The 18,969-nt window shown below is 45.6% G+C and overlaps 1 protein-coding gene across 1 annotated transcript in view; it reads left to right on the top strand.

Moving 5' to 3' along the window:
* The first annotated feature begins 1,182 nt into the window (after window positions 1-1,182).
* The window catches only part of LOC116884013 (threonylcarbamoyladenosine tRNA methylthiotransferase-like), a 31,384-nt gene continuing 13,597 nt past the window's right edge, over window positions 1,183-18,969 (top strand). The window contains exons 1-2 of the mRNA XM_032885252.1: window positions 1,183-1,398; window positions 4,435-4,599. Coding sequence (XP_032741143.1) covers window positions 4,462-4,599 — 138 coding nt within the window. The 5' untranslated portion in view covers window positions 1,183-1,398; window positions 4,435-4,461. The remainder of the gene's footprint in view (window positions 1,399-4,434; window positions 4,600-18,969) is intronic.

The following is an 18,969-nucleotide window of genomic DNA, read 5'->3' as shown; positions in this document are numbered from 1 at the left end:
ACCAATTAAACTCTTTTATTGACCGTGTGTGTGAGTGTGTGTGTGTGAGTGTGTGTGTGTGTGTGTGAGTGTGTGTGTGTGTGTGTGTGTGTGTATGAAGCTTATAAGTACATATGGCTTTTTCACGATCTTTAGTATTAGTCATCTGTCCCTCCTTTGCCCTACCCTTCCATCCCTCTCTCCACCTAAACTTCCTCCCTTTTATTTCCTTTTTCCCCTTTGTATCATCTGTGTCCTACCATCCTTCTTACCTTAAGGTCCTTCTCCTGCTCCCTACCAATGCCTCTCTGGTTTTCTGAATTCTGCAGGTACTCCCAATAAAATAGCACATCCAAAGATCCACTCAGAGTAGCACATGTGACATTTGTCTTTCTGGGTCTGATATTGGTTACCTCACTCAGTATAATGTTTTCTAGTCCCATCCATTGATCCTCAAATTTCATAATTTCCATGTTTGCTCTTTAAGAAGTAACAAGAACATGAAGTTGTAGCTACAACAATGAGAGACTTGCCTATGACAGAGAAAAATACACATAAGAAGTAAATGACTTATGCAAATTAGTCATAATTTCAGAATTGTATGGGACAAGTGTAACACTGAAGAGTGAAGGCCTAAAAACTAGTTTTGTTTTCTAAATTGTGTATACTGTTTTAAAATTAGTGTGGGTGGGGGAGGTATGTGCACGTTAGTGAGTTCAGGTACCCCTGCAGACAGAAGAGGAAATCGGATCCTTAGGAAGTGAAGGCATAGGCAGTTGGAAGCCATCCAGTATGGGTGCCAGCCTCAAACCTGGATCTTCTGGAGAAGCTGTGTGCATCGTTCATCAGGGTTGTCTCTGCAGCCACTAATGACTAGTTTTGGGTGCATTTTTCCTTAGTGTTAGATCCCTTATAACTCAAATTAATGTTTATTACTATTCTCCCATATTGCCAAAATATTTTCCTGCATTTGGAGTAGAAGCAGCTTGTTCTGGCTTGTTGTACAAGTTTGTTGCAAGAAACAAAGTGCTATTTGGATTTTAGTGCACTCAGAAGCTTTTATTGTATCTAATGTGGAAGAAAGGAATCTGATTGAGTTGTTTCATAGTCATGAAAAAAAAATAAGGGTTTGTGCTATGATTATTTTACATTCCTGAATAGTTAATGTTTTTCAAGAGATTTGAATTAGTTATGCACAGTGTTGTCTGTTAAACAACTGACCATCTGTAGTCTACTTTAAATTCACACAGCAGCAGCTATGGTCCAGGAATATATGGGCTGCTATTTATTTTCAGATTCTTGCTTCTTTATCCTTGTCTTTTCTTTTCCCCACAGATTGGCGAAAGACAGCAAGTGTTAGTCACAGAAGAGTCTTTTGACTGCAAGTTTTATGTTGCACATAACCGATTCTATGAGCAGGTAACAACCACATTTCTGCTTTTTCTTCGAAGTGAGACTGGCTCTGAACATTTGAGCAAAAGGGAAAAGAAGAAGAATGGATTGTATGACTGAAGGGAACCAGGCTAGCAGGGTGGATCCCTAGTTCACTTCACAGAGGTTGTAAGTGTCATTGGGTGTACTGGAGGCCCTGCAAGTCCTGGATAGGACAGCCTCAGGCTTCTGGGAGTTGGGACTCAGAAGCTACCACTGAGTGAATGGAGAGGGCAGTCCTGTTGAGAAGGCAGGAAGAGTGTATATACCAAACACAGTAGTGTGAATTGTAGGGGTTCTCTCACTCACTTGCAGGTAAGGTAAGGAAGGCTGGCAAGAAGGGTAACCCTGAGTAGCCTCTAATACCTCCAAGGGAACTTGCCTCATCCTCACAAGGCCTCCACAGTAGTTCATCACTCTGAGGGGAATCCGAAGAATAGACCCTTTCTCTTTTGTTCCCAGCCTTTCAGCAAAGTAGAATTAAAAAATATTTACAAAATCTAAATGAACCCAAAAGTATCAACTCAGTAACCAAACACAGCCACTGTTGAGGGCTGTTTAGACCTGACTTCTGTCAGCACTTGGGTCTCACTTCCCCAATAGGTGAGAGAATGTCAGACGTGACTCACAGAGTGGCTCCCTCCAGGAAGAACCCTGAAAGGTCTGAGCAGGACCCGTGACCAGGGGACACTCAGAGTGGATGGCCACAGATGGTTCTGAGCCGTATTAATTTTCCTTAGTGTTAGGTGGGGTTTCCTATCCTTATGTTCTTTCTCATCAGATGGGAAGTGGATTTTTTTTCTCTCTTCTCTAGGTCATGACTAGAATTGGAATTTGGGGATTTTTAAGAATTACGTGGGCACTTGAGAAAGGACGACTGGAGTTAGAAAGCAATGAAGAGGCTACACTATTGCTTACCCACAGGAAATACTATCAAACTGGGCAGGAGTTCCTAGCTAGAGCCTCTCCAAACCCAAGAAGACACACTTGTCGGGTATCCAGGAAAGGCTGCAGCTGAGGAAGGAGCCCCCGTGCCTCACCTTAAAGCCAACCCTTCCTGTCCCATCTCAGGAAGAGCTGTTTCCCTATGCTGCCAACCCTCTGCTCAGCCCTGAGGAGGACCAGGATGTATTTCGGTCATGTCTTCCCTCTCCTTTCTCTGGCCATCTGGGTTTGTACCTCAGCCGGGAATCTTTCTTTTCGTTTTAAATGCAACTGCCTGCCTCATTAGCTGCTTCCTCTGTGGAAGGCAGGTGGACTTTTTCCAATTATTAAAACCCGAGCCCTTCATTCAGGTCAAGGCAGCAGATCAAGACGACTTATATTCCCAGGTATAGCACCAATACTTCTAGGCATAGCTTCGGCTAGGGGTTTTCTTCCTTTATGAAAATTATTTTAAAAGGGCCTGATACTAAGGCTCCTTTAGTCGGCCACCCTCTAGGTCACCTTTTCCCTATCCTTTGATGAAGCTGTGTCTGCTATGTGTGCAATGATCATAAAAACCAACCTCAGAAAGACCAACACCCAGTGTGACTTCTCAGGGACATTGGCTATGCAAGTGCAGGCTCTTTTCCTTAACCTACCCCCCTTTTTTTCCTGTCTTTCTAACCAAGCCTTTGAACAGTGCCATACCTTTTATTTTTCTAAATAAGATTGTATGAAAATATCAAACTATTGATGGTTTGTGATGTGTTTATAAAAAGATAAAGAGAGGGAGGGGAGATATGTTTTACGGAGGTGTAGTCAGGTATGGGGGAAGGGGGTGACTCCATGGGCCCATGATGAAACATCCCTTCTCCCTGAGGGATGGTATAGAATAGTTTATTCAGGGCACGGGGGCTGAGGGGGAGTCAAGAGGGTAGTAGAGGCAGAGAAAGGCAGAGAAAGGCAGAGAGAAAGAGAGAGTAGAGAAGTAGAGGCCAGCCATGAGCACGTGGAGAGGGAAGGGGGAGGGCAGTGGGAGGACAGAGCAGGAGCAGGGAGGTAAGAGCAAGAGAGTGGGGAGGGGGCAAGTAGCCCCTTTTATAGTGTCAGGCATACCTGGCTTTTGCCAGGTGACTGTGAGGTAAAACTTAGACAGAATGCTAGCAGTTTGGAACTGGTCTGTGTTGGAGCCTGACCTGAGAGTTTCACAAGAAGCTACAGTACTAAAGTTGGTGTGTGAGGGGAAAGAATGAATACAAACTACCTGTAAGTCCCCAGCAAGAGGAGACTCTTGCTGAGGTAAACATACCTCTATCATCTTATCAGCAGCTCTAGCAGAAAGAGCCATTTGAGCCTGTGAACCTGTGAGCCAGCCAAAGTAGCCTTCAGAGTGGCTGCTTCTGAACAAAGGTTGGCTCAGGAGACTAACAAACGCATCTCCTGTCCCACAACAACAGGTGTGAAAGGCAGCCATTAGCCGGAGAAGTCATTTAGGCAAGCACCAGTGTGCTGTGTTACTGAGAGCTGTTTTGAAATGCCCTTCCTTTTACCCTCTTGCACACATGAACACGCACGCACGCACGCACTCCTTCATTTGCAGGGACAGCTAACTTGAAGCTATTGTGAGTGAGGCTTTCATAATTTTCTAATTTGTTTCCTTTATTGCGCAGGACAGGCAAGGCCCAGGTATGAAAGGCCTGTCCAGAAGTGGTTGGCTGGCTATTGGGAATTCCCCAGGCTTCCTGCCACTGTGCTTCATTCAGAATAGCTGGCATCTGGTGAGGGCACTGGGTCTGCAGCCCTTTGGCTCCTCTCAGAAAGGCCTTACCACGCCCCAGGACTCCCAATCCCCCAGCAGCCAGGCAACAGAGCTGTCTGCAGTGGGATCCCAGGGCCTCTGAAGTGTGGACTGAGCTTTTCATGGCATAGAGCTTTTTTATTATTCATAGGAGCAAGCACACCATGCTGCTGTTAGATGTTAATGATGGGCAGAGGGGTGGGGGGGCAAGACGCCTTCCTACATCATTGTCCTGAAACCCAGAACTACTGTTAAATAACGCTGATGTGAAAACTCCTGATTTCTGAAAATCTGTTTCCAAGGTCTTAGTGCCAAAGAACCCTGCATTCATGGGGAAAATGGTTGAGGTCGACATTTATGAATCAGGAAAACACTTCTTGAAAGGACAGCCAGTATCAGAAACCAGAGTCTATACACCCTCCATCTGCAAGCCGCTGGCCAAGGGAGAAGTCTCAGGTTTGACAACGGTAAGCGTCAAGTTCCTTCCCTCCAGGCTGCGGATGCCACGGCAGCTTAGGAAGCTCAGTGACCCTGACCCTGCCTCTGTGCTCGCGTACCAGCCCCCCTCTCAAGGAGGCACGAGGCTTTGCCCCTCCCTTTCTGGCAGATGGAGATCTGGATGTGCAGGGTGGCTTTGCTGATGGCTACACTTTTGCTTCTCTGCCCATAAAGGGAGTAAACATCCTTTTCCAGGGCAGAAGCAGAAGGCCAAAAAGCCATTTTTGCAGGTAAGAGATTCAACACCACGGGTGACCAGATCCAGTGTGGTTCTGTCTCGTTGATCCTGAAGGGAGGGCGAAGAGGACCCCGTGTTTCCCTGCTGACAAAGCCTACAGGTGGACAGACACTGCGCCGTGGCACACGTGTGGTGGTGGGGCCTTCTGCTAGTGTGAGCTGCACATATACTGAAAATCAAACATGGTCTCCATTCCATAAACACGCAACCTGGCCCCTCCCTGTAAATATGGCCGTTTGCCAGACTCTCTCACACATTTCACTGAGCTACAGTTGTAAAAGCTGATGGAGTGTGAAATGAAAATGTGTATCACATTTCTAAGCATCATTTGATATCCTTTCTTCAACACAATTGTTAAACATCCCCCTCCCATAAAAGCACATAGCAATGACAACATACGGAAAAAGATGACGGGTGCTTATCTCCCATGCAATCCCTGGATCACTTAGATCTGCAGTCCTCCCTTCAGATGAATGGTACAGACTTCTTCATTAAAGTAACAGAAATACGACTTTACTTCAGGAAGAGTGGCGATCGCGTTGCCTCTGCCTGTCTTCACCGATGATGCTAAACTCAGATCTGGTGAGAACGGTACCTCTTCTGTGCTTGGCTGTTGCATTGGACAATACCCATATATGATGTCTGACCCACAGCAGAGGACCATGGGTTAGCGTGTGTCAAAGCCATGCCATCACTCTTCATTTGTGTGTACATAATTTATCATCATCATCATCATTACTATCGTTCAGTGTGTGTGTGTGTGTGTGTGTGTGTGTGTGTGTGTGTGTGTGTGTGTGTGTTTAGGTGAACATGTGGCGGTCAGAGGACAACTATAGAGATTTGGTTCTCTCCTTCCACTGTGAGGTCCAGGGATTAAGTTCAGGTTGTCAGGGTTATACAGCATAACTTTCATCCACTGAGCTATCTTATACCAGTATTGTATTTTATTTTATTTTGTTTTATTTTATTTTTGAGACAGGGTTTCATGTACACTAGACTAGTCTTGAACTCATTTTGAAGCTGACAATGAACTTGAACTCCTAATCCTTCTTCCTTCGCCTTCCATGTGCTAGCATGCACCGCTATATCCAGTTTGAGGCTGCCATCTTGCTAAAACTTGACAAGCAAAATCACTTACGTCCGTTTGGAGCTTGGAGGTATTTTAGTTACTGTTTTTGCTTTTGTTGGTGTTGTTTAATCTTATTTGGAAGTTGAAGAGAATAGTCTGGAAGCAGCAGTAGTCTGGTATTGAAATTAGATGGCTAGAAATTCAACCGCATTGTGTCAGCTTGCTCTTGGCTTGTTTTTCAGAAAACAGCTGTACTGCAGAGTGTGCTGTAAGAGACTTTTCTTTATCCGACACTCTGAGGCTTAGACTCAGGGCCGCATGTGTGCTAGGAAGCCTATCACTGTGTGGTTTCTCCACACTAGGAAGCTGATTTCCAGTGGCTGTAGTGGAAAGAATTTAACAGCAAATTGGACGAAATCTTTTAAAGGCCCTGCCTGGCTTGGTTTGCACACATGCATCTCCTGTAAGCACTCAAGTTCTAAAACCATCTTGTTTAGTAGCAATCCCTGAACAAAGGAAAGCAGCCCTTTCTGCTGTTTTCACAAACCTCATGCTTTCGAAAGGTGCAGCCCACTCAGCTCCTCTCCCCTCTCTCCCTTCGTTCAGCCTAGGAAATAGTGTTGCCACCAGCCTGCCTTTGCTCATGGCAGCACAGACGGCCAGGTATGATGAGGTCATGTGGCTCCTGGCTTCCCTGGGCTTAGAGAGATGGATTCTTCTGCCTTCGTGAAACTGCAAGGACAGGCTGTGGTGGGATTGTATTAGACTCTGTCTTACATCGTTGTTCCTCTTTTACTGTTATTTGCACATTTACCCAGCATGCCAGGATCAGAAGGCCTTGCCAGTGAATTCGTTCTGTTACTCACTGTATCTGTTAGGAGAAGTGCAGGGGGGTGGGGGGTAGAATAGGAGCTTCAGGCTTTTCAAGCAGGCAGGAGAGGTAATAACTCCGTCTCAGGCATGTTGAGCTTTGATAGCAGGGAAAAGTTCTGGAATTGGATTGGGAGACACCTAGCTCTGTGTGTGTTCGGAGTCTGGGCACAGGGACCAGGCTTTGCCAGTGCACCTGGGTCTGAAGCACTCCAAGCTTTAGTTCTGCCTGGTGCGTGGGAGTGAAGTATCCACCTTGCAGTGTTGGTAAAGGAATACATTCAGCCCTGCTGCTGAATAAGTTTCAGCTGGTACGTTTCCTTGCTCCAATTACATACGGCCTTTAGCTTCTCCCCAAATCTTGTTGTATTCAAGAAGAGTAGGGTGAAGACTTCAGGAAAAACATCTCCATGTTGACTATTTTAGCCATAATAATGGGTTCTCATTGTCCTTGGCAGGGATGGTATTTTTGTTAGGATGAAGCCACAGAGCTAATCCTATCAGAATTTGTTAACTGTCTGAACTTCCTAGGCTTCTGCTTAGTTCTTTTTTTTTTTTTTTTTTTTTTTCTAGAATAATCCCTTCCTATACCCTTTGTAAAGAAGTCAAAACAGAACAGGAATAGCTTGATGCCTATCCTAAAATCTCAGCACTGGGGTAGGATAGCAAAAGGATCAGGAATTGAAGGGCATCCCTAGCTACATAGATAGCTAAGACCCCATCTCAGAAAGGAGAAGGTATGGGGAGAGAAACCCAAAGCACTGGAAGGAAGTTACTGTGCCAAAAGTTATTTTCAATAATGAATACCTTTCCCTAATTGTTGATTTCATGGCCATTCTGGTGAATTGTTTATTTTTTTTCAAATACATGTGAGTGCCTGCATGAGTTTATGTGCAAGTGAACCCAGGTGCCTGAAGAGGCCCAGCATAGCAGTGGGTCCCCTGGAACTGGAGTGACAGGAAGTTGTGAGCTGCCCAGTGTGGATGCTAGCACTCAAACTCAAGTCTTTGGAAAAAGCAGGAAGTGTTCTTAATGGCTGAGCCATCTCTCTGGTCATGGTCTAGATGTTTAAGTCCTGTTCTTTGGGCTTACTCCATCGCACATCAGGGCCTGCAGACATCCTCACTGGAGCTGGTAAGAGGGACAGCTGATTAGGGAGGCAGTCTAGGCAAGGGGAATAAGAGGTCTGTGCTATGGGGTTCTGTCTCTTTAATTGACTTGTCAGAGTGTATATCACCAGGCTCCCCACACCCTGGTGTCTCACATACAACATGCTCATGCATAGTGAGCACTGAAGAAACCTCTCTCTCTACTGTTCAGTGATTGAAACATCCCACTCGACAGAATAGTCAGTGCTGCTCTGTGGAAGAACTCAGAGTTCCATAAATATGAATAAAATTATTATTTTAAATGATGTCTAGATTCCTGGAGCATGGAGGAAAGAGGAACTATAGAGTCGCTGTCTCTAAGAAATACATCTTGGTGGAAAAAGACAGAGAAACCTTTTCCCCCTCTTCTTTGAAGTACTGAGACCTGGACCCAGGGCCTCCCACATATGATGCAAAGTTTCTACTGTATAATTACTACATTTATAAGTTTTATTTTCAGACAGGGTCCAGCCTGCCCCGTTCTCCTGCTTCAGTTCCCTCAGAAGCTAGGCATATAGGTGTGCACAAGCAAGACAGAAGCGTCATAGATTGTCGATTCTCTCTAGGTTTATTAGAGATGTGTAGGAGGAGAAAAGAGGAGAAGAGAAAAGAAGAGACACAATTAGTCTGACTATTCTTAGGGAAGATGGGAGACAAATGCCACTCATAACTTAAGAAGTAGACTGAGGAAGTATGGTTGATTTAGGAAAGTTTATGGAATAACTTAAGTGAAGGACGCCCAGACTGGCCTTTCCTGGAGAACAGTTATGCCAGGGAACCATGGTCTTGGGGAGGAGGAAGGGATGGTGACATGCATTCTAAGACAATTCTTCATTGTTCCAGCATTACTTCTGAACTATGAAAGAACACAGATTTCACCCCTCCCTCCTCCCCAGCCTCCTAGGTCAAAGACTCTGGGGGTGACTCAGTGAAGTATTCTTAGGGATATTGAGTTGTTTTGTCTTGCCCTGTTTTTAGATCAAGCCACACTGTACCTGCTGGAATTCACTATGTAGAAGGCTGGCCCAGAACTCCCAACACTTCTTCCTCAAGAACTAGGATTATAGGTGTATATCACCGTGGCACATGATCTATTTTTAAATTATTTTTTTCACAACTTCATACACATGTATATGAACATATAAAATGTTGCTTATATTATAGGCATATTATCTTATCTCCTTCCTCCAAACCTTTTCTTAGTTCCAAAGAGTTCCCTTTTTGCTCTCATATGGGTCTTACCTCACATGTAGGGTGGGGCACCCCTTTGCATTTAATTACGGTTTCTTGCATGAGGAGAAGTAAGAACTATTTATTTGAGCAAGGACAACCAACTTATCAATGGCCACACTACTGGGGAATAGGACTCCACCGGCCCTCATGCTTCTTAAGAAGGGATAAGGCCCAATGAGCCTTCTTCACAAATATAAAATACTGACTGGCCTGTCTTGTGTAAATAGCCACTACTGCTATGAGTTCAACATGTCATGTCCAAGAGACAGAATCACAGCCCTTCCTCTTTTCAGTGATACTCTCTGAGCCTTGGAGGGCTTGATAAAGATACCAGCTGAACACTCAACAGTCATGGATGGATGGATGGATGCATGGATGCATGGATGCATGGATGCATGGATGCATGGATGCATGGATGGATATAAGAAAGGAAGGAGGAAAGGAGAAAAGGAAGGAGAAAGGGATAATGAATATGAATACATTTTCCACTATAACCATTTTATAGTGTCTTTGTTCAGCAAGCAGGCTCCTGAACTCTTATTAATGCTATAAAAACTATAACTCTGTACTTATTAAAGTCACTCCCGTTTTACCCCTCTGTTATTTATGATCTCATTGCCCATGACTACCTACTGGAGATGATTGATGAAAGAGACGTTGTACTGCCTTTGCCGTTTTGTGACTTGCTTGATGTCCTCAAATTTAATCCATCTTGTGCCGCTCCCAAAGGCTGGGTGACATTTCATTGTGCCATTACACGTTGGGTAGTGCCCCATGACATTTCCCCTGCTCAGTCTTCCATCTGCACATATTCAGAGTGCTGCCACCAGGTGCTTCCTGGCAACATGGTGTACAGATGTCTGCCTAAGCCCCTGCTCTAGATCCCAGAGTGACTCAGCTTCTGGTTGTATGGGATGTGGTTGTGCTGTTTTCCATGGCATCTGTGCCATCAGTGATATTCACTCATAACCGTGTCATCTCATGGCTTTGCTATAGGCCATCCGGCATGCCAACCAGTTAAAGCCCAGCTCCATTCTCTTTACATTGCAAGAGTCTTACTTGATACCTTCTGGTCAGGAATCCTCTTTCTATACCAGACTTTGGTTCACCGGATCCAAGAAGATAAGGAAGGAGAGGCAGAGAATGATAAGGAAGTAGGTGGGACTAGCCACCTTCTGTGTACTCAGTCACAGCAGCATTAGACTCTGCGCTATGAGAGAACAGAGCTGTTGACCCCTTGCAAGGCTGTGTGACTCATCCTACTCAACACACTTGATCTGACCACGTCTCGCATCAGAATGTAAGAAGTCTGCTGGGCAAAAAAAAAAAAAGTCTGCCGGGCCATGCCTAGCAGAAACATTTTCTCCTGGATTTTAAGACTACAAATATTTGGTTTTATTGCAAAGATTTATTCTTTTGTTGAGTTCTCTCCTGGTGGTAGAATTGGTTTAAGAAAGAGGTGTGTCACTAGTGAAAGGCCAGGAGACCTTATGGTCTGGCAGGTTTGGGTCAAATTACAGTGACAGTTCCTGCAATACTGTGCTGCTCACTTCCTTGAAACAGTTTCTCCAGAGAATGTAGTTATTACTTCAATCAGGGAGGATTAAAGTAATAGTGTAGACATGGGCACGGACATAGTGGATATATAAATTTTGTAAGCATAACAGCAATTTCCTGGCCTTTATTTTGACTGTAGAGTTCTTTAAAGTATTTTACTTACATTGGCTTCTGATATACAGTACAGTATAACAATTCAGAGCATGCATTCAGGATTCTGATAGCCTGGGTTTACATCTACGTTCCACCCCTTACAAACAGTATGAACTTGGAGAAGGGTAACCAGCCCAGGTCTCTGCTTATGAGACCCACAGGAACACCTAATACAGGATACAACAGAAGAGGCTTAGCACAGTAAACATTGCCACATTGCAAGCAGCAGTACCAGCAGCATTATTGTGATTTACTCCAAGGCATGATCCTACTCTAACTGACAATAGAAATTATACACTACTCTATGATTTCTAATGTACCCATTAACCGTTGACTTCTTCCAAAATGGCAGGAGAAAGCAGGTCACCTTAAGAGACTATAATGAGAATGACATTAATGCAAACCACTGGAGGGCCTGTGAGACAGCTCAGCGACAAAAAGCAGCCAAGTTAGATCCAGAAGACATACATGATGGATGGAGAGAACCAGTACCTGCAAGTTGTCCTCTGACCTTTACACGCAATGCTATGGCGTGTGTGGCTCACTTGAGTAAGTGGGACAGCTCAGCTTCCACCCTGCAGCCACTCTTGGTAAGAGAGCAAGCATTTTAGGGCGGCACGCTTGCTTCATTACCTGACAGAGGGCCAGCATGGCCGTCAGATGAACTGAATTCTGTGTACAACTATGCTGTGTTTTCAGGGCCTTGACCCTTAGACAAACACTGTTAAATGCTCTTCTTCCCATCTAACATTCATTTCCAAAACCACTGAAGTGAAGGGGCTATTAGTTCAGGGCCAGCTTTGAAAGCACATGAAAACTTTGTTCATGAGGTTAAGAAATGGCTTAATAATTAAGTTAAAACAGTTGAAAATGGATCTAATTTCAAACAGATCAGCTAACCGTGTTAGGAGCAAATGAGGGTGTGTTCCTTCCTATTCTCCTTCCACCCCAGTATGTTGGCTACAATCCCAAGACGTTTTTCCAGTTCCTTTCCTTTTTGTTTTCTCCCACCCCCACCCCCAGTTTAAACCATGCAAGACTGCATTCTTTATTGCTGGAGTGTTAAATTGGTGTCACAGACAATTAAGACCATAGCACATGTAATACGTGTGCTTTGCTGTCTTCCATGGTACATCTCGTCTGTTCCTTTTGCAGATCAGTTAAGACACACTTGATGGATAGCTGTTACTCCACACTTCCTTCCAGCCTGTGTTTATTTGGACACTGCTGAACTAGTATGGATCCTGTCAGTGGAAGCCACATAGAATGTTTACGCTGCCTTCCATGTACCAATCTGAGTACCATTCAGAGCATCATCAGCCAAGATGATGCTGAACAATTAGCTTTCATCTCACTTGAACCCCTAATTGTGCAATCAGCAATGATAATTTCCCTCCTCCCGAGGGTTGGAACTGGGCACACAGAGGAGAATTGCATGCATCAAGGGACTAATTGTGTCTTAATCGTGATAATAACCGCTACCATTTCATGAGCCTCTACTATGTGCCTAGCTTTGCGGCTTGCAATGCCTTGTGTTGTTACTGTAGCCTGGGGGCAGGCAGCTGAGCACCAGGAAGTGTCCTCAGCATGTCTGTGCACAATGACAAGGAGGTGCCGACAGTGACATTGAATGCACATGTTCATGCGCTCACATACACATCCTTCTCCTTTGCCCCACTGGGGCAGGGCAGAGAGAGAAGTGCAGTTGAGACAAAAGCAATGGCAGATGCCCAGAGCTAGGGAGGCTGATGAGTTTAAAAGCAAAGAATCAGGCTCTGAAGCCTGAATTGCTCATACGCACAGCATGCAGTTGCCTCCAGACCACTCATGTTTCCATCTTCACTGAAAATAGTATCTGGGCACTGAACTTGCTCTTAGATACAAGCAATGAAAGTAGCCTGAGCTTTGTGGAGGTTTTGGACTGGCTGCTGTGGTGGTTCTGCTATTCCATTGTGACTCTGGTGAGTGGGACAGAGAGTGAGGATAACAGTGAGGTCCACCGGCCTCCCTCACCATACGGAGGCAGGCGTGGCTGACGGCTGTGGCAGCAGGGATGGGATGCTGCTGGCTCACGTCTGGGTAGACCAAGGAGGAGGGAAGTGATGCAGGCACTCAGCTCACCTTCTCCCTTTTCCTCTTTTGGTGCTGCCTGGAGCCTCACCCAAGTGACAGGGCAGCCCGTGGTCAGGGCAGGCCTCCCTCACTCAATTCATCTCGGGAAGCACCCTTGCAGCCACACCAAAGGTGTTCTTCCCTAATTCTCTGGGCTTTTCACAATCTATTCAACTTAGCAATCAAATGTCGTTAGTTAGCCTGATGGCATAACTGCCTAATTTGTGGATGGCTTTTCTCGGTTTTGAAGTGAATCTAGTCAGACCTAGGACAACACTTGGTGGGAAAGCTTGTTAGATTAAAAGCTGTCTTCAGCAGCTTGTGAACATGGAAGGTCCCTGGTGTCTCTCCCACCTCCGAAGCTTAGAGCTAATGCACCTCTTTGGAAACACAGCCCCCTATGGTGAGTGGGTCCCAGCTTTCTAGAGCTTTCCCGAGTCTTCATGTCATTTTGTTATTATTCTACATGTGTTCACCCCATCTCCACTTAGTGACTATTTCCAGAATGGACCCTATGTCTGACTTGTCAGGTACTATCCCAGTCTGTCTGACTTGTCAGGGGCTATCCCAGTCTGGCTGACTTGTCAGGGGCTATCCCAGTCTGGCTGACTTGTCAGGGGCTATCCCAGTCTGGCTGACTTGTCAGGTACTATCCCAGTCTGTCTGACTTGTCAGGGGCTATCCCAGTCTGTCTCACTTGTCAGGGGCTATCCCAGTCTGTCTCACTTGTCAGGGGCTATCAGTCCAGTCTATCCCAGTCTGTCTCACTTGTCAGGGGCTATCCCAGTCTGTCTCACTTGTCAGGGGCTATCCCAGTCTGTACTGTAGGCTGACACCACTGGCACTTCTACCCACTGAAAATGGTTTGGATGAAAATTCTGTCATCAACTCTGAAATGCCCAAACTGTTTCAGAACTATGTTAACTGCTGCTTGAGATACAGAAGTCTGGGTGTGGACTTGCCTTTTAGGGTGGTAGGAGGGGAAATGCTTGCTCAATATTCATGTCTCCCCGAAATTCTTTTGTGAAAACAACCAGAACCATGAAAGGAGTGCAGGCTTTGGGACACATGTTATGTGGCAGAGTTCCCAGGCTTGAATCTTGACTGATACCAGGTGAAGACACAGCAGGGGCACTCTACATAAACTGGCGAGCAGCTCTGACAGTCTAGATGGAAGAATCTAGACTTCCCAAACTCCAGACCTGTTGTTCCAATGGTCCCCAGTCTGTGGGACCTTTATTCTAATAATTAAAACAGTGGATACGTGTCAGTCAAATGTGTGACCTATCCAGTGCTGAGTCACACAGTATCAGAATGTAACATGGGAGAAAGTCCTTGAAGAGGTCTGAGGGCCAGAGCTCTTTGGGAAGCAGGATACAGCTGACAGCCTCAGTAGGAAGGGAATTTAAAGGCAGACACTGGGCCATTTGGAGAATGACTGGAAGCAGAGTCTTTGCTGCTTTCCAGAAGCACATCGAAGCTGCCCTGAGAGTTCTGGCCTTAGTTTTGCCTTCCCTTGCCCCATCTGCTTCGCCAGTCTTAACGCTCATGCTACCTCCAATTATGGAGGCTGAGTCTTGTGTTTGCCCCTGGGACAAAGACACTTGAGAAGGGTTCGTGGGGAAGTGTATGACACTGACAAGGTAGAATTGACATTGGGAACTGTCAACGTAGAGAGGACCGTCCACTTCCACTTGGAAGGTTTCACGGATGTGAGATTAGAGCTGGGTTTAGAAGGTGAGAAGGACTCAGGCAGGTAAAGAATGAAAGTCTTGGTGTGAAAGGGTCGTAAGTTGATACAGAGTGCACAGGGCCGTGTCTGATGTTCTTTCACACTCAAAGCAATTGTGGGCAGTGGGAAGTCACAGGGAAGTAATGTTCAGTATGAAGACTGAGAACTCTGGGTTTAAGAAGCTAAATGTTTATACTAAACCTGTCAGAGAATGTGTCTTCCTCAAGAATCAGCCATGCTATGCTGCAGCACAGGTTAATCCCGACATCTCAGTCTTCCAACACAAGAGCAGACACATCCTGTCCACAGTAAGTGTTCCCTGTAGAGTCAGATTGTCACACATGGTGATTGAGTCCTCATGACAAGGCAAGAGACATGCAGGGAAGAAATGCTGGAGGCCTATGTGAGAGCAGCTCACCGAAGCAGGGGTGTCCCACCCAGGTTTCTATGTCCATTCCCCCGCTAGACCATAGTGCCATGGCCACCTCCAGTTAGTCCCCAGTACGTAAGTGTTGAGTGCACTTGGCTTTCAGTGATCTGCACTGAGATGGATGAGTTCTCTAAGCAGAGCGGTTGGTGTATACAATACACTTGTGCACATCACTCAAGATGTTAATGTGTTCTTTGAGCAGGGACTCTCAGGCAAGCTTCTCAGTCTACTCCTTGAAGTCCTTTGGCATCATGATAAGCAGATTGCAAAAGCTCCTGTGAAACAGATAATGATCTGTAAAGTTAAGTTCCTTTCATGGAGACTATGAGTACTTCACAGAAGGAGCTTGCCTGCTGCATGAATCCTAGCTTCACCCCACCTCCCGTCTTAGTGAAAACCACAGCCTACGTCCCCCGTCATACTCAGCATCGGCTTTGCATTGTGTGTAAAATAATACACAATACTTCTGACATAGTTTGCAGTATTTTATGTTTGCAAGGAAGAGCTTTCAGGAAATAAATTTCTTCTTTCCACCTGTCTCCCAGATGCAATGCAGTTCTGTAAAACTACCATGGAACCTACATATCCGGGCCATCATCAGGTCCGTTATCTCAGGCAGTTATCTGGTAGGATGCCGACCTGCAAAACCAGCGACCAGAGTGTGTCAGATGTGCCACCTCCTGAGAGAGGAGTCCAGAGAGCACTCGCAGCAGTGAATTACTGCAGACCTTACCAGGAGGAGCCCTTCCCCCACAGGCCCCTGGCTCATCGGGCTTTTTTCTTGGAGCCAGTGTGGCTTTGGCATGGTGGCCTCACCCTTTCAGATTGTGCCATCATCCTTTGGGCACTTGCCCTCTCTAGGTAGTTTGCTCAGCTACAATTTAGGGGTAATAAAGCCCGATTTATAGTTTTTAACAGTAGACTAAGGCTTGGGGGAATGCTCAGAGCAGTGCCTAGGTCTAGTAAGCAGTATGTGAATATCCTGTGGAATTGAAGGTTTGTGTGGGGGCTAATATCTCATCTATGGTTCGAAGATGTTGTCCCATATCACGTGTTCAGAATGGAGTGTGGGCATCAGCATTTAGCCAGGTGTATAAGCAGAGAGTTACGGAAAGCAAATCGTCTTGATGGCACTCGTGCGTCTTCCACTCTTCCTTTGACTGGGTGACTTTCTCCTGCTACTTTCATCCACGGTCTCTTGTTCTGAATAGCCTGAAAGCATCTGTGTTATCTCTGGGTTGTTTTCAAGCATTCTCCTGCAAAGTAACTTTCCCTGCTCTGCAGTTATCCTACAGTATTGCAGTCTATCTGACAGACTCCCTGTCTAGGGCAGATTGTGTCCTCCTCGTCAGAGTCATCCAGAGGTCCATGGGACCCCAAAATTCCATTCTTCTTTCCTATACCCAAAACAACCAAAAGTAGACTCCGATTCCTTTATTCATCCTGGGATTATTCACTGAAACAAGTGGCAGGCCAGCCACCTCCCAATGCTCAGACGATTGGACAAACACAACGTGATATTCGGGGTTGAGAGAACTTCATTCGACCATGAAAAGCAATGAATTTCTCACATAAGTGACTGCACAGATATACCCTGAATTTGAGGTGAAATAGGACAGACCAAAGTGTGACAAACATTGTGTGGGATAGGCAAGGGGAGGGTCATTCAGCCCTCTGTGAGGTGGCCAGCCACCAAGCTGACAGAGCTTCTGTGTGGACTGAGGAGCCGTTAGAAATAGTGACAATGGCACAAGGAAGCGAACCCAGGAAACAGAACGAGTGTCACGGGCTCTGCATTCAAGATGGCTACAGCTATCACTTTCATTTACATATATTTTATAGTGAAAATTTTAAAATAGGAAAAATCAACCTGTGGGTTTCAGGGTGAAAGCTGACAGCATCCCACAAGTCTGAGACCTTGACTTTTCTCCCCTTATGAACACTGGTCCAGCCACAGCAGCCTTCCTGCTGCTCTTTGACACGAAAGTGTCTCGAATGCCCATTGGGGAGGGCTTGTGCACCTGTCTGTCCCTCTGTTCATAGTGTGTTTCTCATTAGAGGTGTCTGTCATCTTGTGTCACTCAGACTCTGCTGAAACACACTGCCTTATCAGTGATCACCCGCCCACCTCCTATCATAATGTCGGTTACTATTTTTCTCTATAATGTAATTCACCACGGCACGCATCAAATACCTTATGTCAATTTCCAGACCCTAGAAGCTCATGAGTTCTAGGACTTTGTTTCCTTTGCAGTTGTCTTCTTGAAACCTAGATACCTGCCACATAGTACCTGCTGGTAAACATACGTGTTCAAGAGATACATACATAGCCCGCATTCAAAACACTGCTGGACCAAGTCTGTGGACACCGTCTGTCTATCTACAGTTCTCCATTGCTACCGTAAATGCCCCTTCCCTGATCTCTGCAGGGCTCACACATGTATTCGTACCAACCGCAGGGTAGGGTAGTAAAGGGTGAGGAACAAGAACACAGTGACCTTAGGCTTCTGCCTATGTATTTGATAACATCCCATTGGATTGGCCACGTAAGTCATGTGGTCAACAGAGCACTCTGCAAAGTGATGTCAGAAGGCAGACGTGCAGAAATGAGGAGTAAGAACCTTCACATATTCCATTACCAAAGCTCTGAGCCTGGGCAGCTGCGATTCGCTCTTCCTCTGTCTGTATTCCCATTAGAAAGCATTCTGCTCCAGCCTTAGATGCAGTGCTGAGTCTGGCTCTGGAATGCCATTTCCAGGTATCAATACAACTAGAAGAGTTGAGCATCAAAAGCAATCAAAACAGTAACAGAAGGAGCCTTCTTGCTGATTTTTGATTAGGAATATTAGGTGTATATTGCTTTAAGCCAGTTAGACAGACTGTGATCATTTGTTACCATTAGCATTGGGAAATGAAGCAGGGTAGTCCTTAATCTAGACTTACCCTTCCCAATGCTATGACCCTTTAATACAGCTCCTCATGTTGCGGTGACCTCCAACCATGATACCATTCTTTTTGCTACTTTATAGCTATAATTTTGCTATTGTTATGAATTATAATGAAAATCTGTGTTTTCTGATGGTCCTACGCAGCCCTTATGAAAGGGTTTCTCAGTTTGCAAAGGGGTTACACCACAGGTTGAGAAGCACTGCTCTGGAGAGTCTACATAAAGCATGAGAAGTTGTGAGTGGGCGGCCAAAGAGATGTTTACTTCTCTGATGTCAACATTGGCCAGCCACGTTTTAACCCCATTTCACCGTTGCGCCCTGTGGTGAGCAGGATAACAGCCCTGCAGGTTTCCCCACTATGCTGGTCAGTCTTATGCCAACTTGACACAAGCTAGAGTCATCTGAACAGAGGGGCCACAACTGAGAAAATGCTTCCCTAAAACTCACCGTAAGGCTTTTTTTGAACTAGTGATTGATGGGGAAGGACTCAGCCCGTTTTGGTTGGGGCCATCCCTGGGCTGGTGGTCCTGGGGTCTCTAAGAAAGCGGGCTGAGCAAGCCATGGGAAGCAAGCCAGTGAGCAGCCACCTGCGATGGCCTCTGCGTCACCTCTTGCCTTGTTTGAGTCATGTCCTGACTTTCTTCAGTGATGAACCTCGATATGAAAGTGTAAGCCAAATTACCCTGCTTTTTGGTCATAGTGTTTTGTCACATCAATAGAAGCCCTACTAAGACACCATGTTCACCATCTTAAACTTCAGATTTGTGACTGTGTTAGGTTACATGGCAGGACTCAAATTTGCTGATCATCTGGCTTTAAAGCGGGTTTCTTGAATGGGCCTAATATAAT

This window comes from Rattus rattus, chromosome 14 (genome assembly GCF_011064425.1).
Source record: "Rattus rattus isolate New Zealand chromosome 14, Rrattus_CSIRO_v1, whole genome shotgun sequence".
NCBI classification, from domain to species: domain Eukaryota; kingdom Metazoa; phylum Chordata; class Mammalia; order Rodentia; family Muridae; genus Rattus; species Rattus rattus.
The sequence above is the reverse complement of the archived record's forward strand: the minus strand, read 5'-3'. Positions and strand labels throughout refer to the sequence as shown.